Raw genomic sequence first — 27,374 nt, 5'->3', positions numbered from 1 at the left:
GATTGTGGAGAAGTCTGTGTTCTGACTTTCTCGCAGTAGGCCAGTGGCTGACGTCTTTCATTTGTGGCAGCGTGTAATCGCTAATTTTTGGAAAAAATGCGGTGAAATTCAATGTTGACTGACGTGCCTTCGCGGAATCGGCCATTTTGGTAGTGCGTATTCCACGCGAAAACGGATAGGATCATTTTGGCAACTACCCTCGACGGTTGTGCGAGGAAGTGGTGGCAGCTCGGTGTCGCCCACAGGACACAGGACAGTGGAAGTGGAACTGAAAACGATCGTGTTCTTGGGTCAGTGAGCCAACAGCCTCGACAAAATGGCAGGAAATACGGGTATGGAACAGTTGATCCCCATCGTGAATAAGCTGCAGGATGCGTTCACACAACTTGGGGTGCACATGCAACTCGATCTACCACAGATCGCAGTGGTAGGTGGCCAGAGCGCTGGAAAAAGTTCCGTTCTGGAAAACTTTGTCGGAAAGTAAGTATCCCCGTTGTCCTTATCATCCCACTGTTTTTTCTATTCATCTAACGTAATCGATGATTGACTCACGATACCTAGGAGAATATTCGGACCTTCGATGAAAGGCGTGGCGAATTACGCCACGTTATAATTTTGATATCCGTCATCGGTTATTTTAATTTGACTATCCCCTTGTTATATGCCTCTTTAGGTTAACTATTTTAATCCCTATCGATCGTGACATAAAAATCAACTATACATTTATGATGTGAGGCCGCCTACACGGCGACCTGTCAAACCGTTCTTTCTCGTTTACTAGATATTTGACCTTTTGTAGAATTGTCGGGACTAGATATATTAGACAATGAGAATTATTACTTATAATTGTTTGTGGTGCAGCTCGTTTATTGTTATACGAAGGTGGTTATCAACCGAAATATTAATATATTTGTGTTCAGTACGCAAATTTCAAAAATCTATAACTATATAAATACGCCCTAAATATTATATATCTTTAACAATTTTATTATCAGTTAATAATCAGTATGACAATGGAAGTAATAATTATTTTATGCAATGAAAATAAATGTAAAAAATGTCATTATTAAAGTAAAGTAAATGTAGTTCCTTGATGATACCTATTTCTTATTGAAATTTCTATTTTATGCCTAATCAGGCTTATTATTTAATGGAAGTTTGTTTTTTAAACACTATTTTTAAAGTATGTACAGCTTTACAAAAACAAAATGCAGATTTCCCAAATTATCACACTGATAAAAACTCTAATAATGTTCTTTTAAGGGATTTCTTACCCAGAGGATCAGGAATCGTAACCAGAAGACCTCTTATCTTACAATTGATTAATAGTACTACTGGTGAGTCATCATAGATAAATTAATTATCCATCTTTCATATCATGAAGTGAAAAAATCTAAACTTCTAAACATTTTAAGCAGTTATCATAAGTGAAAATTAAAATTCTTCAAACAAAGATTAGATTAGCTTATGTAAATAAATATATTCTCTTATCTGTTTCACCTTAAATGTATATTCTATTCACGAGAACATTGCTTTTGTTTGTAAGTTTTATTAATTGTGTATTCTTCATGAAACTTCTTTGTTAATTATCATACGAAGTTGATATAGTATCTTAGTAATTATCTATCAAATTATCATGTTTCCTGTCACAATGAACTTCTGATAAGCAGAGAATTGAATATTTCATTAGTTTCATCATAAAGACAAGTGATTGAACAAATATTTAATTAACATCAAATTCTACACAAATATATTTTTAAGAAGTTTAATTCTATAAATTGTTTTTCCATTATAGAATTTGCAGAATTTTTACATTGTAAGGGTAAAAAGTTTGTGGATTTTGATGATGTACGGAAGGAAATTGAATCAGAAACAGACAGGGTTACAGGCAGTAACAAGGGTATTTCCAATATACCCATTAATTTAAGAGTATATTCACCAAATGGTAAATTTTCTTTAATTCTGAATTGGAGCAATATGTATGAAAATATTTAATTAACATATTTTTCATTAACAGTTCTAAACTTGACACTGATTGACTTACCTGGTCTCACAAAAGTACCAATTGGGGATCAACCAATAGATATTGAAGCTCAAATTAAAGCTATGATTTTCCAATTTATCAAAAGAGAAAATTGTCTTATATTGGCAGTAACTCCAGCAAACACTGATTTGGCAAATAGTGATGCTCTTAAACTTGCTAAAGAAGTAGATCCTGAAGGTAGATTTCAATTTATAATTCACATCTAATACTATGTACAGATAGATATATATTTATGTTATCAATTTTTGAAGGTGTACGTACAATTGGTGTTATTACAAAGTTGGATCTTATGGATGATGGTACCGATGCAAGGGATATTTTGGAAAACAAATTACTTCCTTTACGGCGAGGTTACATAGGTGTTGTTAATAGAAGTCAGAAAGATATTGAAGGTAGAAAAGATATCAAAAATGCTTTAGCAGCGGAACGCAAGTTTTTCCTAAGGTACAGACAGTTAATTATGAGGTTCAGATGGTTTATCAAATTATATATAATACTCTTTTATTTATTAGCCACCCATCTTACCGACATCTAGCAGATAGATTAGGAACACCGTACTTGCAGAGAGTTTTGAATCAACAATTGACAAATCATATCAGAGACACTTTGCCAGCATTAAGAGATAGGTTGCAAAAGCAATTGCTTACATTGGAAAAGGATGTAGAGCAATATAAACAATTTAGACCTGATGATCCTGCTATAAAGACAAAAGCTATGTTGCAGTAAGTACACTTCTAATGTAGTTTATTACTTAGATAGTCTAATATAATAAAATATTTATAAAACTTTCGATTCGTGAAAGGAAAAATTACATGTAATAAATATGTAACTAAAATTGACATAAAATGTCTCACATCTTGTAATGTAAACTCACGCACTGTTCTTTTTTCATAAACTAAACTTTTCTTCCATAGTTTTTGTTTTAAAATATTTCATGGGTGGAGGGTCTTGACATTTAGAGTATTTTTTATTTTTCAGATCTATTCAAAAGTATATGTAGGTATTACAGTTTTCCATTGTGTTAACATTGTGTGTATCATTTGCATGAAAATTCTTATGCGTTTGAATACCTTCATTTAATTAACAAAAGGTTGAACAGTAACAATTGTTTTGACTAACAAAGAATTCTAAAATGATGAAATTCATTGAATTCACAGTATTACAACATTAAATGTTGTGACTCTCTATCCATATAATTAATGTTAATGTTCAGTGCTTTTCTATGCATTGATTGAAAGAAAAACATTTTTAAGGATGATACAGCAGCTTCAATCAGATTTCGAAAGGACTATAGAAGGTTCCGGATCTGCACAAATCAATACAAATGAACTTAGCGGCGGTGCTAAAATTAATAGATTATTCCACGAACGTTTTCCTTTTGAAATAGTTAAAATGGAATTTGACGAAAAAGAATTGAGAAGAGAAATAGCTTTTGCCATTAGAAACATTCATGGTAAATCATTATTTTTTACTTCTATTATTACAGTCTTGCATGCATATACATAAACGTGTAAAAATATTCTATCTTGTTTAAAAATATTTCTAACAGCTGTGTAATGTCATAGGTATCAGGGTAGGACTATTTACTCCTGACATGGCTTTTGAGGCAATAGTCAAGAAACAAATTAATAGACTCAAAGAACCTAGTCTAAAATGTGTAGACTTAGTTGTACAGGAACTCAGCAATGTTGTACGCATTTGTACGGATAGGGTACGTAAATTTCTATTTCAGTATTTAGAAAATTTAAGCAGATTGTATTTAACACCGTTCTTATCTACGACAGATGGCACGTTATCCTAGATTGAGGGAAGAAACAGAACGTATCATTACAACTCATGTTAGACAGCGTGAGCAGTTGTGCAAGGAGCAGTTGGTACTGTTGGTTGATTGTGAACTGGCATACATGAATACAAACCATGAAGATTTTATCGGTTTCGCCAAGTAAGTTATTTCAACGTTTAATTATTTATTCTTGTAGTTATTCGGCAAAGTGAAGAAAGTAAATAACATGATACAAAATTTTTATTTTTACAAATCGCACATCTAGCGCTATATGTTGTTCTTATTACATTCATGACTGCAGCTACAGTTTTCAATGTACTTGTATCCACTAATTTTGGTAGTCCTCTCTTGGAAGATATGTCTGTACTTGTTAAAAACATTTAAAATAGTAATATTATCGTTTATGATATATTGGTGCGAAATTTTTCATGAGTATCAATTACTTACGATTATACAAGATCATTCCAATTTGAAACAAAAAATATATATTATAGAATATCTAATTGCATCTTTCACCAGTAAAGATGCATGTTTGGTTTTGCAGTATTAAGTGAATATAAAACATCGATGTTTTGAGAGCAAAGTGTACTTTATTTCATGCTTTTTTATCTGGGCAAGCACTTTTTGGACGATATTTGATGCAAACGCATAATGAACGATGGAGTTAAAACATCCTTGGTGTATTATCTATTAATACTGTCATTTTTAGAAAAAAATTACTTCAAACATTTAAATTTTCGCCCAGGCTTCAAATTAAATACCGCTACTCTTACCAATTCTATGAAAGAGAAAATGCGTAGTGTTGTCACTACATGTATTTTCAACAGTATAAAACAATATTCGCATCAAAACGTAATACAATTGTTATTGGAACACCTTCTTGCATCTTTAATGACATAAAAGGCAATTAAGTATTCTGTTTTTGGTGGATTATAAGAGAAAAAAATTCTCTCACTTGCAGTAATGAATTCTATATTGCATGACTAATGTAAATTCAACACATAGTACATATAGTTCACATAATAACAATATGCTTTATTAAGTCAAACACAGATACTATTAAAATTATGATTTTATTGTGAAATTTTCAATTCAGGTTTTTATAAAAATTGTGGAAATACGATAATATGAAAACAGACAGGTCACATATACAGTTAGTAACATTAGTCTGCTTGTTTAACTTTTTTTTAAATGCAAAGTATGTTATATATGTTGATATATATTTGAATACCCATATCAAATATGTATACATATATAATATATATTTATACCATATTTTCCTGATTGTAAAAAATGTGAGTCTCTGAAAAATAATAAATATCGATATCAAACGATAAATGGTCTGTATGTAATACATATAAATTTAGTCACAGTAATGTATCAATCGTGATCAGGTTTATATGGTATATGACAAATGTGCATGCTTTGCTAAAATCAGTTCACATAGCAAGCTTTAAACTAGCAAATATTGTTACTTCATTTTGCTCTTCAAAGCTAAGGTATATATTCTTTGTATCATTAATAAATAGTAGAATTTACTGCTATTCTGTCTATTTCATGTATATTTATATGACAATTTGTGTCATATACATAGTCATATAAAATTGTGTTTTATTTGAATATATGCATATTTCTGTATCTTAATTCTTTATTTCTATGTAACTAAAATAATGTCTGTTCATTTTTCCATTCTGCTTACTCAACACTTGATACGGGTTCAAAATTTAAATGACCAAATAGAATATGATAAACAGAAATTTAGACTTTTTGTTTATTTATGTAGATTTAACTTAAATATTACCTTTATAGTAATATTCTTTTTCTGATTTTGATTTCTTAAGACATGTAAAAATTGTAGGATTACATTTGTACAATTTCATTTCTCATGTTATTACGTACTTTAAGAATAATTCAAGTAAACAATAAAAATATCATAATTTCTGCTGTAACACTATCTTTAATATCATTAAAGGCAAGACATACTTGGCATAAGAAATTATTCTCTGTCATCAGCAGCTCTTGTGTACTATTAATTCTTGTGATGTTTTTATACTATTAATGCTCTCTTCATTAACACTTCATGTTATGTCAACTTCATGTATGTATGTCTTTCCTTGAATTACATTGCATATACACATCTCCTGACATTTGTTTCCATTCATTAATTCTTTATACTTCACAATTAAAGAAATAATTTAATTATATCGGCAGCGCGGCAGCCAGTAGCCATAATGCAAGGTAAGAATTATAAAGTACATTGAAACAATGATTTACACTACATTTTTCTTCCTTTTTCATTTTCACGCTCTCTATTCTTTTGTGCTTAATTTTTTATTTAACTTTCCCTAGCATTCGGTTTTTATCATTTTTATAACAAATAATGTAATCCAAAACAAACGGGTTTTTAATTCGTTTTTATGATTCGCACAGTCCGAAATATGTATAAGACGTTCATTTTAGCAAATTTGGGATTTTTTTAGATATTACATTGAAATGTAGAATTTTTATTATTTTCTACTAATATTGTATTTTTCTATATTATAATTTTAAATTTTATATACTCTTTAAAAGAAAAATAACAAACCAAACGCAGCTTTAATTAATGTATACTAAAATTATAGGTGTAATTAATGAAATGAAAAATAGAATTATGATTAAACATTATACACTGTCAGATATAAATTGTTATTGAGTTTCCGTTGGCTATACTTTTTCTATAGTTTCACATAGTCTAGAATACAGCCATAATTTCTTGAATACTAAATTGCTTCAATCTTTTGTATATACTTGCACAAGTCAAATATACTATCCAATGAATCATTCATTGCTTAATTCATTCGTAAATGCTCTAAATTGTATATTTCATACAGCACCATCAATTCTTAGTTTCCATTTTTCACTGTTTTTTCACAATGGATGTAACTTGTGCTTATGCAACTTTTTGTGCATTATGACCTGCCAAATTTCTACAGTGTTGATTAAGTAGTAATAATATTATGTGTATTTTCATGTTACAAATGATGTGCATATTCAGAAATATACAAGTGTGACATTTAAAGCTGTATGAAAGAGTATATGCATGGAGTTGTTGTGGCTGTATGTTATAGTTTTCACATATAAATTAATACGATCTGAAAGGTACAATTACATTTTTAAAGTTTTGTTGGATTTTTATTATGACAAATAACAAACGAAAGATACATTGCCCATGTAATTATCCTATCTATATTGTTATTCTTTTGTCATGTTTCATTTTTTAATGGTTTTCGATTGTAAGTGCACACGTTTTGAGCAGAATAATTATTTTACTATAATTAACAATTTATTTAGCAAAAGATTCAATTTTAACTTGCGTGAACGTCTGATAAGTTATAAGAAATTGCTAGGTTTTTACCCTGCTAGATAATTTTTTATATGATAAACTAACAAGTTTTTGTGGCAAGTTGTTATAATGAATTTTTTGTACATGGGTATTCAAATATATTTTTTCTATTTGACATTTCATTATACATTATTCCTTGTGTTACAGTGCGCAACAGTCATCAGAAAATGCTGTTAAGTCTGGACGCCATACATTAGGCAATCAAGTAATACGCAAAGGATATATGTGCATTCACAATTTTGGTATAATGAAAGGTGGTTCCAGAGATTATTGGTTTGTCTTAACATCAGAGAGTATTTCTTGGTTCAAAGATGAAGAAGTAAATATTTTTCTATTATAACTAGACTGCGGATATTTATGCAAGTATTGAATTTTATGAATTAATTTCTCGCAAAGTGTATTTACTCTGTGAAAGGTTCTAGTAGGTTCAAAATTAAAAGAAAGCCTAAATAAAGTTCTGGAAACTTTTTAGTATACTCAGTTTTAAAAGATCAGATATTCTATAAATGCAGAAAATCGGCAGTCTAATTATAACACTACCAGTAATATAGTGAGTATGTAGCTGACATTCACTATTCCCTTTTAGGAACGCGAAAAGAAGTATATGCTGCCTTTAGATGGATTAAAATTGCGTGACTTGGAACAGGGATTCATGTCTAGACGCCACTTGTTTGCTTTGTTTAATCCAGAAGGCAGAAATGTTTATAAGGATTACAAACAACTTGAATTGAGTTGTGAGACACAGGATGATGTTGACTCTTGGAAGGCCTCTTTCCTCAGAGCCGGTGTATATCCTGAAAAGTCAACGGAGCAAACAAATGGAGAAGGAGAGGTAAGTTGTCATCTTATCATTCTAAAATTGAATATTTATATGTACCTGTACCTCGAGTAATGTATCTCAGAAAACCTGGCAGTGTACAACGGTAAAACAACTCAGTTGAAATACATGTCTATTTTAATTTTTACTTGAAACTATTTTATTTTTTTTTATATTGTTAATATCGGAATAGATAAGTAATATAAATCGATATGTACTTTATTACGTTTGCTAGAAAGATCTATTTTAATTTATTTTAGGATAAGAAGCCGGTGAGTTAGTACGAGAGACGCAAATAAAAGTTGTATTTCATATTAGATTTTTAACTGTGTGGTGGTGTGGTATAATTTTAGTAGAAGTAATAGTGCTATTAACACTTTTATTAAATATAAAAATTCAAACAGTGTGATATATTTTAAACTTAGTTTGGTTATTAACGCTTTAGAGTAAAATGAAAACTAATTTGATTTAGTTTTATAATGCAAAAGGAACTTGAGCTTTTTGTTGTGTAATTATTAATTGTACATATAGTCGTATAAAACGATTATATCTTTAAAGAATAACATTTCAATTATTTTAATATTCTCTTTTAATACAAACATGAGTAGTATTTGTTACTTTCCTCAAGAATAAATTGTATTCTTTTCTTGCATTTACAATTATTAAATGTTTTTTGCCTCTAATCAACTAAAGGAAGGATACGAGGTTGGTACGATTATAGAATGTTGTAGACATTCTAGATACACCACACTTACACAAGTGTAGTACACCTCCACCAAGCTCTGCTTTCTCAATTACGAATACAACAAACACTTTTAAAATATGTTTGAACGCTTAATTACGCTTGTAAAATATGCATACGTTTCTGTGAAAATGTTTTTATTCTGTCTACCAGCACTATTTGCATTTAAATATAAAATCAGTAACACTTCTACTACTGCAGTTATCTTTCTTCATAGGTTTTATTTAATCTAATTCTATATCACCTGTATCTCACATATACAATTTAATTTTTATCACTGTGATTTCGTGTGCATAAAATATATTATTCACATGTTTATAGGCTGGACAAGAAGCTCAATCATCCATGGATCCTCAATTGGAGCGTCAAGTCGAGACCATTAGGAATTTAGTGGACTCATACATGAAGATTGTTACAAAAACTACCCGCGATCTGGTTCCGAAGTCAATTATGCATTTGATCATCAACAATGCAAAGGATTTCATTAACGGAGAGTTGTTGGCACACCTGTATGCAAGCGGTGATCAGGTAACAATTTACACCAATTTTAAATATTGCAATTGTTCCATAGCGTTCTTTTCGGTTGATTAAATTTAGTTTCATTTTAAACTTCTATCGTCCTCATTTCTGTGTATATACGTTTTCCTCTATTTTATAATCTAGTCGTTACTTGAATTAGTACTAAATAACTCATTATACGATTACAGGCTTCGATGATGGAAGAGTCTCCAGAAGAAGCACAAAAGCGGGAAGAAATGTTGCGTATGTACCACGCATGCAAAGAGGCACTTCGCATAATTGGGGATGTTTCCATGGCAACAGTTTCCACGCCAGTACCACCTCCGGTGAAAAACGACTGGTTGGTGTCCGGCGAAAATCCAAGGTAACAATTATGTTATTATTTTCATTGTCGCTTATGCCTTTAACTAATTTCGTATCTTTCAATCTTGCACTGCCTGCTTTTGCCACATATACTTGAACACCGTTGAAACAGTCTTGGGTAAGAGCTACTATCTTTCTACTAACTATATTCTACTCCTTTTCTTTATTTTTTATTTTAAGGGGTAACAAGGAAGTCCACGATTCGGATGCTTTGTTTCTCGTTTTCAAACACAGCTCTTTTAAATTTCAGTTAGCAGATGTAGTTGAGTGTTTCTCTTCATTTTCGTGCTTATTTATTTATTAATATATTATTTAACCTTCTATACGCTGCAAGTATCTTTCAGTTTTCTCTTGAAATTTACATTTACACGAGCCTCTGAAAGTGAGAATTTTGCGATTCAGCTACTTTATATCAAACACTAAAAGGTTAAGGGGGTCTTATTTTTTGCCATTCATTAAAAATAATACTCTTTTGTGCAAATAGATAATGTGGAGAAATACATTGACTAACTTATACAGTAAAACTTTTTACGAAATTCACATACTCTGCATGCCTTAATTTTGAGGTACCGTTGGTCCTCATGTTAGTCCACGTGAAGTACGAGCACAGAACTACATTCTCAAATTCTCTTACGTGTTCTACTATACACTATTTCAGATCTACAACAATATAACTGGACCATAGATTTTATGCATTTATATCGGACCCGATTGTCTGAAATTCAGCATATAAAGTAGGTCAATAAATTTTAGTATGGTCTTCAACTTGTGTGGGACCTAGATAAAATCTTCGTTGCACCCAAGAAATTTCTGTGTGTTTTTAATTTCTGTAAATAAATCTTTAAAGATTGATATTTGCATAAGGATCCACAGTCTAGATATAACTATCTTGTAATTATTTTAGTACTCATGATTGAAAGTTTCAAGTGTTATGTCCTATTTTGTTATGCAACCGCAGTATCCATGAATTATTTTATCCTTTAATTGTTATAGGTTATCACCACCATCTCCTGGTGGACCAAGACGTGGAGTGACACAGCCACCACCTCTTTCTAGTTCTCGAGCACCACCGCCGGTTCCAACAGGTGGTCGGCCAGCACCGGCTATCCCTAACCGACCTGGACCCGGTGGACCACCACCGGCCCGTGGTACACCTGGCCTACCGCCTCCACTAATACCATCGTAAGTACAGAAACTAATTCCACACATTTTTTTTTTCAACAATATACCTTTTAAAGTTTGTATAGCTCGACGAGTTAACAAGAATCTGAAAAAATAGTCGGTTAATAATATTGATTAACAGATTTCGATCAAAGTTTCGTATAATTTGTTAGTGTTCCATTTTCCTTGTTCAGCGATCAGTGTTTTGCGTGCAGTGTCATTGCACAGCTTGTGTTCGACTTGTCACTTTTGAATGTTGGAAAAGGAAATTGTATTTTTAACTTTAAATATGTCCCTTCGGAAAATTTTGTCGATATTTGTAAATTTGTATTAGTAGTTTAAATATGATTCTCAGTTTTATTTATGTTAAGCAAAGTGTAATGTCTAGAATTACCGAAGATAAAGTATAAGATAAAAATGCCTTAATATTGTTATAAAACTTGGGAAACTAAGTATGTGTACAATAGACCTTGTATTATCTTAAACCTTAAACTATTTTAACTTATATTTGGGACAGTCTGTAGTTTACTATTGTTGTCTATTATACATTGTATGGTCTAAGGTCTTTTTTTAAACTCGTCGAGCTATAGTACCAAAAACATTAAGAACATGCATAATTTCGAGGCACTCTCTGTACTATCGAGTACCTTTGAATTGTCAAGTCTCACGTTTACGAAGTTCTGCACAATGTTCTGTCAGATTGTGTCCATGACAGTCCTCTGTGTCTTTCTGCAACGGGGTGAAGGTCTTTTTTGATTTCTTTTTTAATCTTCACTAAGAAAACGAATAAGATAAATACACGTATCAAATATGGAAAATTGCAGTCGCTTGTCTCTATAGCTTTGTGTGATCGGGGCTTTGGTGCTAACTTCACTTTCTATTGCAGGCGCCGACAATAAGTCTTCGCACTAACTCGCCTATTCCCTACTAATCAATATACATATATAATAATATCGATTACATCTAGTCAGTGTACATTTTACACGAAATACAATTTCCTAATGTTACATGTTCTGTCTGCATATATTAACGGATTACGTGATCGGTGTTAATTAGGGGTGTGTAAGCCCGTGGTTATTCGTAATTAATTAACGGTCGGCGACAGAGCTTCCATGACTATTGGCCAACGATTTATCACGTCCCACGTTTCTTTTCCAAGTGGTCCAATTATTTTATAAGAATGACCAAGATCATCATTTTTCTCGTGATTTCCATTCGTTCGTGTCCTTTCGAGTGTATGTATTCCGAACCGCGATAAGTTATGCTCAGTTTCGTAGCCGGTATTCAGACCGTACGAGATCTTACGAGAACACTTGCATACCCCTAATTACGCGTCCTAATTGTCTATGATTGATCGGTAATCGTGAGGAGTGAATTAGATACATATGAATCACGCTCATTCGTAACGAAAAAGAAAAAATGAATATATAATAGGTAGAATGAATATATTTCTTTCATTGTAAATTAGTTCGATGGAATTGTACATGATGCCTGTATATACAACTAAAAACGTTGTAAAATAAATGGTCCTGGGTTCTTGTCACAGGTGGATAAGTATTCATTCGCTTAACTAACAGCATGACATTTTAATTACGCAAAAAAAAAAAAAAATGTTACGAAACAGTCGCTTGTGAGATGCGTTTTCCGAGTGTTTGTCGAACAATCGTTTTGAAATATTGTGTGAGAATTTAATTATACGATACACGATGGTCCAGCAACATGTCTTTACATCCGAAAGCTTTTCAACCTAATACATACCGTTGCTTTTCTGTTCTTCTTTGTTCCATAAACTTTACCAAGGTCAATTTTAATCTTGTCAGTTATTAATTACGGACTAATGTGTCGGTGCCTGCATTGAATTGTTCACATTTTGTTTTTGTTTTTTTTTTAAATGAGAATTTTACAATACTCGATTGTAAGTTGACGATTCTTGCGTAGTACGCGTTCATTCTACTTTCAATCCATTTTCATGTATAGTATGTTCGGTTTAAGAATATAGCCCTATTTATGAAACGTTCGTAGATAGAATAATGATAGTTGCTTTGAAGTGGGAGTTATTAGATTTAAATTTATTGTGAAATTATTACTTGCAGAGATTTTAATGTCAGCTACTTCTAATTTAGGATTCGATTTTTTTCGACTGAATTTTTTTTTATTAATCCTTTCCTTTTTTTATTCGGAAATAAATACTATATTAAGTGTAAATATTTTAGTTCTTACTACCAACGTAACTGGATCATTTCGATCTTATAGAAAAATTCATATTGTGAAACTTATCGCGATCTTGTAAAGCGAAAGAAACTTAAAATAAATTTTTCATTTCTCTATTGTAAAGATAAAAAAAGAACGATAAATCCGCCAAAAATCGTAAAGTTTTCAATCGACATTAAAAAATCATGACTAAATTTATCCAAAACTAAATTATATTATACCGACCCTTGAAGACGTTCATTAAAAAGAAACATTATTGTTTTAAAAATCTCTAATTTGAAATGCGTTCGATACTATTTTCAAACGTTCACGAAAAAAGAAAACCAATGAATCTCTGCAAGCACTAATCGTCTTTAGAAACGGAATGTTCAACCTCGATACGACTTGAAACCGTATATACTGTCCACTTCGGTATATAGTATCAGATCTCGTACGAAAGGAATCGTACTCTAGAGTTTGCTAAACGAGAAATCGTAGTACACTATTATAAGGCATAGCCGAAAGTCTTGTGGTAAAATCAGCGTATCCGTGGTGTATGTTTAGTCGTGGGGGTGGTCTACAGCAGAGGATTACGCAAGCTGCGACGCAGGCTGCGACGCAGGCCGCTGTGAACGAGCTGATGGACGCATTCAAGATCAAGTAAATAGACCACAGCTGTCCATACTTATCTGTAATCGGCGTGTGATCTTGATCTCCCTAAACCCCTCGTTCCATTTTTTAACTATGTTTTACGATTTAAATGGGCAACTATTGTTTCAGTTGAGCAAGTAGATATTGGTAGACTGTTCAGGGTTGAGAATGAACACTAATTCGATGTCTTTACTATTTTCGCCCCACGGCAATAGAATGTTTGGAATAACAAATTGATCCGCGTGGTCGCTATCTTTCGTTCTTTGCTCTAATACACTATCTCTCTATCTCCTTTCCTCTCTTATTTTTCTTTCAATCTCCTTTTCTATCTTATCTCTGTTTGAATCTCATTTTCTATCTTATCTCTTTTTGAATCTCATTTTCTATCTTATCTCTTTTTCAATCTCCTGTTCTATCTCTTTCTCTCTATATATATCCATATCTCTCTTTCTCTGTTTTCCTCACTGTTTCTTTCTTTCTTCCTCCCTTCCTCTTGCATGCTCCGAGAAAATTGAATTAACAGCGATGATGCCTTCGAAGATTATATATTACATATACATGTATCGTTATTGAATGCACCTGCACATAAATACAGAAACAATGGAACATACGGATACCGCGTGTTTGTATGTGTATGCTTGTCGCATAACGCTACGTAGGGAATTACGATTAAGGGAGTAACTCTGTATATTTTTAAGACCGCGTAACCTGGCTTCGCGCGACGTTCCGTGTATATTGTTACTCTTAACGCAGCGTGTTTACGAGAAAATAAAATATATATATATATATATGCTTCTACGAGCCATATAGCGTGTACGGTATCGTATAATTGTTCGATAGTAGCCAAAAAGCACAGGATTAATTACCCGGAGGTCTGACGTAAGAAAAAAAAAAAATAGCATAATTAGACCGTTTTCCGTCATTGTTACGCTCGAATACCGCGCGTCACGTCATTTTCTTGTCGATAGTTCTTCGAAGAAAGAAGTAATTAATCCCCTGCCCCCTAGATCAGATATAATCCAGCGAACGTATCCTGGAAAGTCTACCAGAACCCTATAATGTGATCAAAGGTAGTAAGTTTCGATTAAGACGGATGGGTCCGTGTATGATTACCGATAAAAATGTGTCCGCGGGTGAAAAATCCATATCGATCACGCGAGAATCTCCGTTTCGAGGGAAATTTTCGAAACGGCGAAGGTATGCAAAATAGGAACAAGAAAAATGTCATGCTGTTGGTTAGAAAGCCGATGATCGATGGAAAATGCTCCGTTTCATCGATCGATCATCACAATCGGCGGGAACGTGCGTGCGTCGACGCAGTCGGCTAATTTTTAAGTAATCCGCGAGTAATCGAGTCACTGTTTCTCTACCTCTTAAGATGTTCACCGTGTTTTAGTTCCGACTTAGCTGTTAATATATTATACGAGACACCGTATACATATATATATATAGATACATAACTAGCCGATCCTTAAATGGAATACTAAACGACGACAACAACAAGAAAACTAAGAAACACGTGCTCAGACATAGGATGTGATATAATAGCGTAGAAATGCTTCGAGGATTTTGCATGAAAATCCCGAGTCGCGAAACCCGCTCTCTCTTTCTGAATATAGGTCTAAATGGAATGAAAGAAGAAAAGAAAAGAAAAGAAAATAAAAAGAACAGAGAAACTGACATGCCGACAATGGTTCGAAGTACGTAATTCTAATTAGAGATCGTGTATCGTTGAAACAGTGTGTAATGTGTCTGTACATCGCACGGTGGGCCGTTCGGGAGGCACTTTATTGTAATGCCGTTTGGGATTATTGTTGTTTTTCTAGGGGCTCTACGACCGTGCTTTGCCGGTTTAGGTTGCTTGTATGTGTATATAAGAAAATATCGTATCACGATCTTGTGTAATTAGACGCGTTTCGCCACGTCTCGCGGAGCGACGTCCTTCCGATTTCGCGTAGTACGCCCACTTCAACCGAGCGATACGATCTGTAGTACGTATATCGGTGTAACTGAGCACAGAATATCTATAAAAAAAATGTGCGGATATAATTTTTCATGTGACTGTTGACGAGGAAACTTGGAGGGGACGGAGTATCTAATGTTTATGTGTGGTCAGGGGAATTTAGTTTGTATTACGATACTGAACAGTATTATTTTTTTTTTATTGTTACAATTACGCGAGTATAGGAGAATGGAAATTTAGTGGGTAAAATTTTTGTCGACTCACTTTTATGCAAAGAATTTTTAAAAGTTTTTCATTTTAGATTTGGTAGGAATTCGTTATATTTATGGAAAAATATTAATCGACTGATTGGTTTAGGTCGTAACGAATTTGTTTAAATATCAAGAAGTATTTGTTCTGTACGAGTTATTTTTACTTAAAACTGTAAATTATCAGTATTCGAATATAAGACTTATTTATTATTGTACAGAAGAAAACAGAATTCGATAGTCAATTAAATATCTCAGATGATAATATTCAAATAAAAATCGAATTTAAATTCGCATCAACCGATATGAATTTTTTTTCAGTAAAAAACAATTAAAAAAAACATTCAGTCTCGTGCCATAAAGAATCTCGTAGTATTACTTACTACGGATCGATTAAGACTGTTCATTGAAAGCCAAGAATATACAAGATTTCTTTAAAGAAAACCGTCAAGCACTTCGGATTTATCTGACTTCCGCGAGTGTTGTTACGAAAGCTGCAAAACATATACGTATGCGTCAGCAAATTCAGTTATAAAAATAGCGAAGTGTCCGTACGAAGACTACAAAAGATAAATACATTCGTTTAAATTAAAGTATAAAAATCTGAATTTTCATAAATATCTAAAATCTACCCATAAGGAAAATTCGAACGATTTGAAATTGGATTAAATTTATGTATCCGTATTAGATAATTCGGATGCCAATAGCACGAAGAAATAATTCGTCCACGTTCGGAATTTTCTAACGGTTTTTCCACGCACATCTATTCGCAACACTCTCGTCCGACTGTACGGTTTCACGGCGTGATAACGGGCAAATCGGGGGTGAAGCACAAGGGGGGGATCGCGCGATTAAAAAAAGAAACGTCGGTGGTGGCGATACTACGCGAGTGGAAGCGAGGCTTCACTCTTCCGACGACTCTGCGCAGTGACGCGCGGAAGGTCGAGGACGATGATCGAAGTGCAATTACAAAAAGAAAATATTATTTTTCGTTACAGCAAACCGTCGAAGGTCTCCCTGGGTAGATAATCGCTTTAGAAGAGCATCGACGACGATGGACACTTGCATTTCCCGTGTCATTGCGCACCTTCGTATACTTTCTCTATCGATCGTTCGAGAGATATAGAGGGAGAGAAAGAAATAAAAGAACGAAAGAAAGGAATACGAAATAACGTTTTTGTTCCTTCGAGGACACTCGTGCGTTTCGAAAACGAACCGTGTAACCACCCCCCGATTCCACGTTTCGATGTTTCAAGGGCCTAAACGATACTCGCGTCGTTCGATTTTCGACATATTTACTTACTCTTAATGTATAATGTTTATAACTTTCGGATCGTACGCGTCAAAAGTGATACAGCGAAGACCTAATTTAGGGACACCGATTTTTACAGGTGGAACTAATGAAAACGCAGTTAGAGTCGGGACGATTCCTACTACAGACTGCTCTCGATTATTGTCTAGCTTATTCTACACGATTATTGTCCAGGCGTTATCCCCACCACTGGGGATGGTGGAGGGAAGGTCGTGGAACCTGTCAAGCGCATACTTTGTTGCCACTCCAATTTTCTTGCCGAGGCTTCGGTCAAAAAACGAATTTACAAGGGTCTGAAACATTTCTCCCTATAAGATTATTGTCCCGGCGCGGACTCGAGTTCAGGACGATAATCGAGAGGAGTCTGTACATGGTTCGAGTGATCTCGCGAATATTCACGTCTCAATTTTTTGTGCGGAATATTGTCTCAAGTTGTTAAAAAAAAAAAGTGTTTCAACGGTTGAAAACGTACGTACATCTTCGCTCTGTCTCCTCCAGTAAGTGTAATTCCTCGAGATAAAACAACGAGAAATTAATTATCCGAGACGTACGAGATTATCAATGGCTCTCTAGCGAAGGCGCGTCGCTCTCGCGAGATCGAACGATTTAATTGTTCACTCTCGACAGGAACACCGTAGTCCGTGGGTTTAGATCGTTCATACTGGACAACAGATTACGTTTAGTCGGTCCTGCTGAGAAGGAAAGAGAATCGTCGTGTACGTTAACATTTTCGTCAGATGGTACAGGGAAAATGAGAATACTCGCGAGCAAGGCTAACGAGTGGTATTATTTGTAATGTAAACTGTACAGATCTATATACATACACACACGTGCTAATAATTTTATGCACCGTAACGCCAGAATTAAATGAATAGATCGTATGTTGAGATATTACAGAGATAACTGTAATTACGGTATTATTATTATAATTATGATTAATGGAGAGTATTATACTGTACCGCTGTATAGGGCTAAACGACATTGTTTAATAGCTCGTAATGTTCCATGTTCGGTAGATGGTGAGAATTTTTAATTTTCCAGTTACAACCGTTTAGTGTCGTTCTTTTCGAAGTTCGCGTTACGAGTTGAGATTAAGGGAATAGATTGTAAGTAGAGTTTACGAGCCTTCTACGAGGCATAGCTTTCCAAAAAAATTGGGCATATCAAGTAATACTCGCGCGGAATACGATCGTTCTCTTCAGTGTGTCCAGACTTTTCGATGTTCGTTGCCAATATATCGCAGGTTTCTCCAAAGTCGTGAATGCCTGGCGGCTTTTTTTTTTTTGTATTACTTTTCCCTCAGTTCACCGCGAGAAGTGTCTAAACCGCCAGATAAGTTATTCAAAGTGCACAAGGTGTTCCTCCCGTTGTTGACGTTACGAGAGAAAAAAAAATTGAAAATGTTCGATAAAACTTTGATGACAATTTTATATTTGATGCAATATACTTCGATTTATATTAACGCTTCAACAACGGAATGGATAAATTGCCTTTTTCATAGTGTAGCATTGAATAATTGAATGAGAGAGTTGTATCATTAATAGCGGGGCGTTATTTTTTATTTCAATTATAAACGTTAGTGTGTTAGCCAAACAGTTTTTCCAAAAAAAATAGGTTAAAAACACTATTTTAAGTTACTCGTGTAATTTTCCTCGGTAAAATTCATTCATTACTAATTCTGACGATTGCTGAAATGATAAGGTCCTTGTATTATTCGGAATTGATAGCAAATTATCGGTGTTAGAATGCGTTTAAATTACGTAAGTGAATTTGGTGGTGAACAATGTTCTCAAACTGTAGAAATGTCTACTCCATTGTAGCATAGTCCAGTGTATGTACGCTCTCTTTAATCACATTTGATTGACCGTCTTGAAATCACTATCCCCATCATGACATAGGGCTAACTGGTAGTAAGCGATTTTTCTGGTTAATTAAAACTAAACTGGAACATTCACATAACATTTTCTACTGCTCTCTACAAACGTGTTGCTAGTCTCAACCAATGAACCTATAACAAGCAAACACTGAATCATTTCTGTACACTGAAATAAATTTCCATTTACCTATGTTGGAATAAAGTTAGGTCGTTATTTTCTTAACAGTTAATTGAAATATTGATTAATAATAAAACTGATCGGTATTAATGTTAAAGAAATCTCGATGTTTTTGTTCTCCATTTTCGACATACTTTTTAACGCTAATCGGGATCAGCTTCTACGGAACACTCTGTGCGCTCGATCATCAAAACTACAGAAGACTTATCCTTACATTCCATTTACTTTCAAACGCACGAGCATTCGAGGCGTCTATATAAGAGAAACGGGAAAAATGATTGTGTAAAAAAAAAAAAAAGAAAACTCGTCGATGGTTCCGGCTGGGAGGAATCTATGTTACAAACATTACAACGAAAGGCGATAAGCGAAGATACACCTACTATGAATCGCGGAGAATTTCGACGAATCGTCGTTGATTTCATTTCGACGTTTCTTCGCGCTCAGACCCGTCAATTATAAGATCAAACAGATTTTTTGTTCGGGAAAAAAAGAAAGCCTTCCGTGACTTTTGTTTTTGTACCTGCGACGTGCGACCTAAACGGATAATTATGCGTCGAGCATAAAATTGGATCGTCGTCGAGAAGTGAACCCTCGGCTTTCGCGGCTGGAACCGATGGAAATATCATGTATGTTATCGTTAACGATTTTTCTAGCGATGTTCTCCGTGTGGACACTGCTAGAGGCCACTAAACAGATGGATGCAAGCGGAACGATGATCAATTCTCTTGCGAACGTTAGAACAATATTGTCATTGTAGCTGGCATATTTGATTGTAGCATCGAGAAGCAAATGCGAGCGCGTTCACGATGATCAATTAATTCCTCGGTGGCTTAAGGGGGTAACTTCGTATCCGGAAACGAAGGATTCGTAATATCTCTTAGCATTTTATTTTGAACATAATTGACCGAAACACCGTAAACAACCGTTTGTAATTATTTCTAAAATTAGCATGCATATACCCTATTAAAACCAACGAAATAATAACGCTCCGAAGAGAGGCACACTCGTTTCCTTTTCTTAAAATTCTTCGATTGTGTCGAACAAAATTTCGATTCTCTAATCGTTCACAAATTATTCTCGAAAATAAAATTACGAAGCAAAACGACAAAGTACGAAATTCTCCCTTAAGTGTCGTCGTATTGTAATTCAGCGCGTAATAATCTATTTTTCTAAGAGTTGCGTTTAAGAAGAACCCTTCACGAGTTTATGTATTTATTTCGAATATCATTTCTCCGGATGGTTCGTATTCTCGTAAATCAGTTCCATTCGATCTCCGTTCGCGCGACTCGCATATACAAAGAGAGGAAGAGAAAGAAACGCATAATTTTTACGTCACGGATTATTGTATACATGCTTCCATCTACGGGCCTTAAACTCTAGTGATGTTCTAGTTAACGAAAGCTTGCTACTGTGTAACGCGAGAAAAATGGTTCGATTGACGTTAAGATCCGCTTGTTGTACACCTCGGGCCCCATATTACGGCGTTATGGCCGCGCGAAAATCGTTGAACGCGTTAAGAAATTAACAAACAAACAGCGTAAGTCACGACGGTATTCGTCGTCGACGTTATTTCGCGAGTATCGATTAAATAATAAGTTCAACGTCGACGGCGGGTCGTCGTGCGGTCTAAGTAACCCTTGCGTCACTCCGAAATCAGGAAAAACACACACACAAACTCTTGGCGAACACGGGACTAGAAAAATCGAGTGAGAAATCAAATGTTTTTTCGTACCGATGCGTGACCAGGCAAACTTTTAGCGTCTACCGAGATTTCTAAATGATTTTTTGATATCTGGTTTTTTGTACCGTATGATTTTTTTTTATATAGAACAAGAGTTTTGGTCGTCGTACGGTAAAACGGAACGTTCGTTGCGAATTTCACCTCTCGGTTCCGTTCACTCGTCCTCGGCGTGTGTGTTGCGGTCTGTTGAGCAACGGCCCGGAAAACGTTCACGGGGTTACTTAGCGAGAAAAAGAAAATGAAAATCCACTCTCGGATTGTGCACCTCACACGATTCACGAAAACACACCGTTGTACCGCGTCGTAACGCGCCGTTACGACACATCCCACGTAACACTGTTTTGCTGCAATATAAATGTGTATATAGGGAATAACATTTTATAGATTATAAATATATATATATATATATATATATCTCTATATATAAAAGAATGAGAATTCGAGAGAAAACATTGTAAATGTCCGTCGAACGGAAACGCATTTCCGCCCGGGGAAGATTCTCATTGATGAGACGTGGTTCGGCCGGATCCATGTTACTGAACTTCCGTATCGTTCGACTAACGATTAACACGGTCTTAATTACTAATACATAGGGTGTTTTATTTAAGCGTGATCCCCAAATTTTTTATTTTAATTGCGAAAACGCAGACAATATTCTATATGTAATTTGATTGGTATTAAGTGGTTTGTATCCTGCAGGCGTTGTTTTTTTCTCAAAGTTTTCAAGGTCATGTATGTTTTTTCTTCTTCAAATAACTGTGTACTTTGTCAAGGTCGTATCATAGTATATATCTGAATATTGAATTATTTCAAGAAAAAAAAACGTCGGTGATCTTGGGAACTTTCAGAAAAAACACCTGCAGATACTGACCACTTAATACCATTCAAATTACGTGTAAAATACTTTCTGCGTTTTCACAATTAAAAAAGATATTCGAAGGGTCACATTTATATAAGACACTCTGTATATACAGGATGATTAAAAAAAAGTGTTCATACCTTTTAGAGTAGATAGTATTTGCCAAATGATGCAAAGACAGTCCTAATAAACGTGGGGCCAAAAATTAATATTTTCAAGGTTCTAAACAAATTTTTGTTTCGGTTAGAACTTCAAGACCTATCGTACCGTATGGAAAGAATAAAGAAATTTGTAAAAAATAAACCTATTAAAAATTGTAGAAAACCTTCTGTAACCAGGAAACGAAAAGATGATAAGGTAATCCATTGTTTCCATACGATATGACAGCTTCCGAAGGGAGAAGGGCAATCGTTTTAACCGAAACAACAAAATATTAATTTTTCGACCCATGTTTATTAAGAATTTTGTTCAATTATTTGCCGAATACTTCTATCCTAGAAGGTATGAACCCTTTTTCTTCATTACCCTGTATATACACGCTGGTTTATTGCGTGATCAACTAATTCTTCTAATTTCGCTTCATCTTGTGTAACCTTGAGTGTGACGAAGACTATTTTTATTTCTTTTAATTGGAATGCGGGAAATCCTGATGTTCCCCGCACGCTGGAATGCGTATTCGCGTTCTGCGTTCTTTTTGTTTTGTTTTTTAATGTACCACTGACCTTTAATACTTCCCTCTTACCATGCATCCAGGATTTTTACTTGTAAAGTAATGTCAATAAAGTTAATCATAATTACCGCGTGCTCGAGACACGTTCGAATCTTTGGAAATTATAATTTGAATTCGCATATGCGAGGTATATCAAGGAATGATAATTGAAGGATTCGAACGTGCTCACTGCACATTCATTTTTGCATGCGTTTCTCGCTACTGCTTGAGCATGTTGTGCAAACCTGTTGAGAATTCCCTTGGCAATTCATCAACCCCATTCGTGTTCCTTCTATTGTTATTGTTTGCTCATATGTATTTTTATTTTGCGCACTTGGCCTCATATCCAATCCCATTATCATCATTTGTTCATATCTCTTCGTAGTGGAGACGATTATACATCGTGTTTCACGTAGGGGAAACTGGGGTTAAAAGTGATAGGGGTGGGTTGTAACATAACTTTTTAAATAAAAGAGACAGCGAATTGTTACTTTTTAAATAAAAGTAACAATTCGTCCAGTCAATAAAAACATTACATCGCTATAGAATTAATTTGGAATCTCCAAATTATCCGTATAAATTAACATTAAATCTCTAGCTAAAATACAGATTTGTTTATTTCATGAAAACCAAAAACTGTTACTTTCTACCCTGGTATCCCTTACTTTTTCAGTGCTATTACTTTGTTCGTTAAGAAACTAACATGACTGAAGAGACACTCTATTTTACGATATTCATACCCATCCCATTACCGAATAAAGTGAATAGTACTCACGATGTCCAATTAGATGAAAATGTTAAGTCGATGTTTAATTTATACTGAAGATAAATTCAGAATTTATTAGCATTTAATTGGACGCCGGTCGATCATCCTTCATTTAACCCTTCAAATACGAAATAGTGTATTTTGGTTATCATTGATGCTATCTCTTGGTCTATGAAGATGAAACGCTTAACAAAATTTCTTCGTGAATTAATCCTCGGAAAACGGAGCCGGGTCATTTCTGACTCATACCGAAATTCCGGTTGAATATTCCATGAAAATTTTTAGCCTGTGTTTCAGCAAACGTTCAAAGTTTCCTACATGCGTCATCCGAGAGTAAAAAAAGTAGTAGAAGCGAAATTTTTACATATGTCTTAATAATTGAAAATATTGACAAAAAAAAAAAAGAATTAAAATTCTCGTACTTATTCCATAAACAACAGGCAAAAAGTGTTTAACGATTCACTCTAAAACAGAAGTTGTACTTGTCGTTTGAACCGAACAATCGAAGCTCTAAAACACATCGTTTTAATCGTTCGCAACAGATCGTTTAGTCACGATTTAATAAAAAGACAAAAAACTTCTCGTAATTCCTATTCGAAGGTTAAATCTGTCCACACGTTTTCACAACCTCTCATCGCCGCTTATATTCACTTATGGTAGTCGTGTTCGACCGTCGGGATTTATATCATCGAGTATTTAATCACTGTCTGTGTTATAGGCGTCCCGTACCCAATATTCCTCCCCGAATCCCCGACAGACCGTACTACGGCCGATTAAACTGAGCTAGTCCATGGAAAGCGCACGACACCTGTGCACATCCACGCCCGAGAGTGTTTTCGAAGGGGAATTCGTTGTGAAACGAGCCGATGACCGGGACCGAGGAACAGTCTCAGAAGTGAAAACAGGAAGACATCGCCAGACGCCACTCTGGGGGTGGTAAAAGTGTCCTGTATTCCGGGTGAGAATTCTCTCCAGGACCAGGATACGCGTCCATTCGGATCCGTGTCCTCTCTGAAACGCCCGAAAAACCGTCGCCGTGAAAAATCCTCTTCGTTTAGCGGTACGAGGAAGGATCCGAAGAACGAGGGACAGACGATCCATGGAGTAGGAGGAACAAGGCTGTGCCAGAAAACACAAAACGGAAGAGAAAGAGGGATCAAGAAATGAAGCGGACAATGGCCAAGCAACAGAGTACGAGAGTGATGACGATGGCCTCCTCTATGTCTCTATTGCTCGATGATGACAGCAGCCTGAAATCGAATCGATCACTTCTAACTTCTTCTTTCTCTGACATTTCGTCTTCTATGTTATTTATAGATATCTATATATATATATATTATATCGTTAGACGCGTTTAATTTACCGTGTAGCTGCTAAGTATTAAATGTTGGACGCGCTCGATGCGCTACGGGGAGGAACGGGGATTGTATGCTTAGCTCGTGTTCGGTGGACAAGATGGGTTTCCCGACAGGAAGCGTGGGCTACTGATTCTTTTCTTAGCTGAACTTCCGTTTCGTTTAGGGCTATCAGTATTATAGGTAAGGACGACGCGGGAATCGACGGTGGTTCCGATCCGAAGGAAGTTAGGCTTTGGAAGTTGTTTTTCGTTGCTGATCAGAAATGTCATCCGTGAAGTTGTTTTTTTGTTTCTTTTTTTTGGGGAGGGGGGGAGTGAGTATGTTTTATTTCGAAATTGCTTGGCAGTCACTAGATCCGACGTCTTGTCCGAAGACTCGAGCCTAAAGTAGAATTGCTGAAACGAGATTCGTGGACGGTGTAATATTGCAACCCGATTACCTCGATTTTAGAAGAACTTACTAGATCAAAAGTACACGTGGTCCTGCACCTATGGTTTAGGGACGTAGCATACATACACAGACCAGACACAAACACACGCGTGCGGCCGAAAACAGCATTCCAGAAACGCTTGTGCGCGATACTGTGAACATTATGGTCCATTGTGATGGTACGATGCAAACGTAACAATCCCACTTTTTTTTTTTTGTACGAGTAATTTATTCATGTACGATTACGATGCCATTATACAGCTCGGGTTTTGTAGTGCGCGAATACGCGAACGAACAACGAAACGATAAGACGGGGGGAACGGAAACTGCTTAGGGATGAGAATTCCTTGTTTTTTTTTTTTTTTTTTTTTTTTTTTTTTTTTTTTTTTTTTTTTTTTTTTTTTTTTTTTTTTTTTTTTTTTTTTTTTTTTTTTTTTTTTTTTTTTTTTTTTTTTTTTTTTTTTTTTTTTTTTTTTTTTTTTTTTTTTAATCTTTGTGCGCGCAATGTTTGTCATTCTTATCGATTTTTACGGACACTTTTTCGCATCTTAACTATTTCGCTGTTGTGATAGAAGACGCTTTTCGGTGGGACACGGGCGAGCCGCTTGGAGGTTCACGGAATGTCCCTCGAAAGAATGATAATTATTTTAACACCTTGACTGTCACAGTGAAAAAGGTCGTACGAAGCGTGACACGCTTTATTTGGTCTTTTTAAGTTACAAATCGTCGAAAATATTTGGTGTGGTTACAGAGGCTGTTGGTCTTCTTTTAAATTATACTGCGACGTTAATTTTACGCAGAAATTTGGTAACCGTATTTAAATAACCCAGCCACTTTTCAATGTACGTGTCACCCATATTTAGGTGACGTGGCAGTCAAAGTGTTAAACGGAAGCCAATGTAATTTGTACATAAAAATCAAATACAAGTATAGTATTATGTGTCGATGTACATGCTAGGATGGAGAAACTTCTTTTTGTATTACCAAACTTCATACGTTTATAGCCAATCTGCTATGATACGCGACACCGACTGACGACTAATGTACCTATATAGGACATACGACGAATCAAATAAATGATATTTAATACGAATCCGGTGATTACCCATTTTCCTTCGACGAATGTTGGAATACGAATCAGAAATTGTTTCTCTTAGTGTTCTGACACTGTGAAGGTTTTGAGTCGGAAAGATATGTTACATTTTTTTTAATGAACCAGTGACTGATTCACGTAACTTTCTAAATTTAACTCGGAAAACAAATGTATCTTCTGTTAGAGTAAAAGGTCTGAATTCGTTAAAAGTTTAACAATGTTTCAAAAATTGTATACAGGGATTGGATCAAATAAAACATGCGCGTATTTAAGAAAAACTTCTCATATTCGCTATAAATTATAAAGCAGATGTCTTTTTAAACAAAGTTAGTAACAGATACGTTGTTTAATTACATTATTAATTCTCTCGAATGAATATTGCTACATTAGAAGAAATTATATCGACATTTTCACATTTTTTTAAGATTGTGAAACCAAGATCGCATTTTAAAATATGGATTTATATGTATGATTTTGATCGTGGAAGTAATGTCAGCGATTTTTGTGACTAACTCTAAACGTTAGCTAATAACTTATTTTGTTTGAACTCTTTGAAACATAATAAAGTGGTATGGAAGATATAAAAATTTGGAAAATCAGAATACAATATATTCTTTTTTAGTTATAGAGTGAGACAGATACGTTGATGACGACCAAATTGTTGCTCTGAAATGCGTCACTAGTGGATACTCGCGCCTCACTCGAGGCCCTTCAATAACTATAAGCAAATTCTTGTTTTTGGTTATACATGTATAGTACGTGGTTATGACATAATTGACTTTGTCGAAAGTTCATTCCAATGTGTAAATTAATTACATTTCCCTTACCCTTGATCATGTATCGACCTATTGAGACCTACCACTGGTCTATGTACATCTCACGAAAATAGAGCTGAACTATATTTGTCGAAACGTAATCTCGTTTCGAAGTGTCGATAAAAACTGTGTTGGGATTAATATGGCGATTCAAATATGTGGACGGGATCAACGAAAAATGAAGCAGGTGATTGATCAAATCAAAGTGCTTGCCAATAACTTGGATGACTTGCGGGCAGAAATCGGTGGGTTGACACATAATTGTCTTGCGCACGATGGAAGCATTTTAACTAGCAATAAGATCAGTCGTATCAAGCCAAATATCTTTCACAAATTAAAAAAGTATATTAGAAAGGTACAACCAACGCATTTATC

At 34.7% G+C, this 27,374-nt stretch overlaps 1 protein-coding gene across 11 annotated transcripts; it reads left to right on the top strand.

The window, feature by feature from the left end:
- Window positions 1–24,967, top strand: LOC107190116 (dynamin). Of its 11 annotated transcripts, XR_001516241.1 has the most exons (20): window positions 1–480; window positions 1,264–1,337; window positions 1,796–1,945; window positions 2,018–2,221; window positions 2,296–2,488; window positions 2,557–2,766; window positions 3,298–3,497; window positions 3,610–3,755; window positions 3,829–3,986; window positions 6,039–6,065; window positions 7,357–7,528; window positions 7,796–8,041; window positions 8,720–8,731; window positions 9,090–9,296; window positions 9,476–9,651; window positions 9,763–9,768; window positions 10,644–10,832; window positions 13,566–13,661; window positions 24,023–24,262; window positions 24,363–24,967. XR_001516241.1 is itself a non-coding variant. In XM_015578850.1 (19 exons), exons 1-19 carry the CDS (start codon window positions 317–319, stop codon window positions 24,084–24,086), a joined length of 2,694 nt encoding a protein of 897 aa, XP_015434336.1. In that variant the 5' UTR covers window positions 1–316; the 3' UTR covers window positions 24,087–24,967. The 11 variants fall into 11 exon arrangements, 10 of the variants coding, with proteins under 10 accessions (XP_015434336.1, XP_015434340.1, XP_015434338.1 ...); XM_015578850.1 differs by having other exon boundaries at window positions 24,023–24,967; XM_015578854.1 differs by lacking the exon at window positions 6,039–6,065 and having other exon boundaries at window positions 24,023–24,967.
- The last annotated feature ends 2,407 nt before the right edge of the window (window positions 24,968–27,374 follow it).

The sequence above is a fragment of the Dufourea novaeangliae genome, unplaced genomic scaffold (genome assembly GCF_001272555.1).
Source record: "Dufourea novaeangliae isolate 0120121106 unplaced genomic scaffold, ASM127255v1 scaffold172, whole genome shotgun sequence".
NCBI lineage: Eukaryota > Metazoa > Arthropoda > Insecta > Hymenoptera > Halictidae > Dufourea > Dufourea novaeangliae.
The sequence above is the reverse complement of the archived record's forward strand: the minus strand, read 5'-3'. Positions and strand labels throughout refer to the sequence as shown.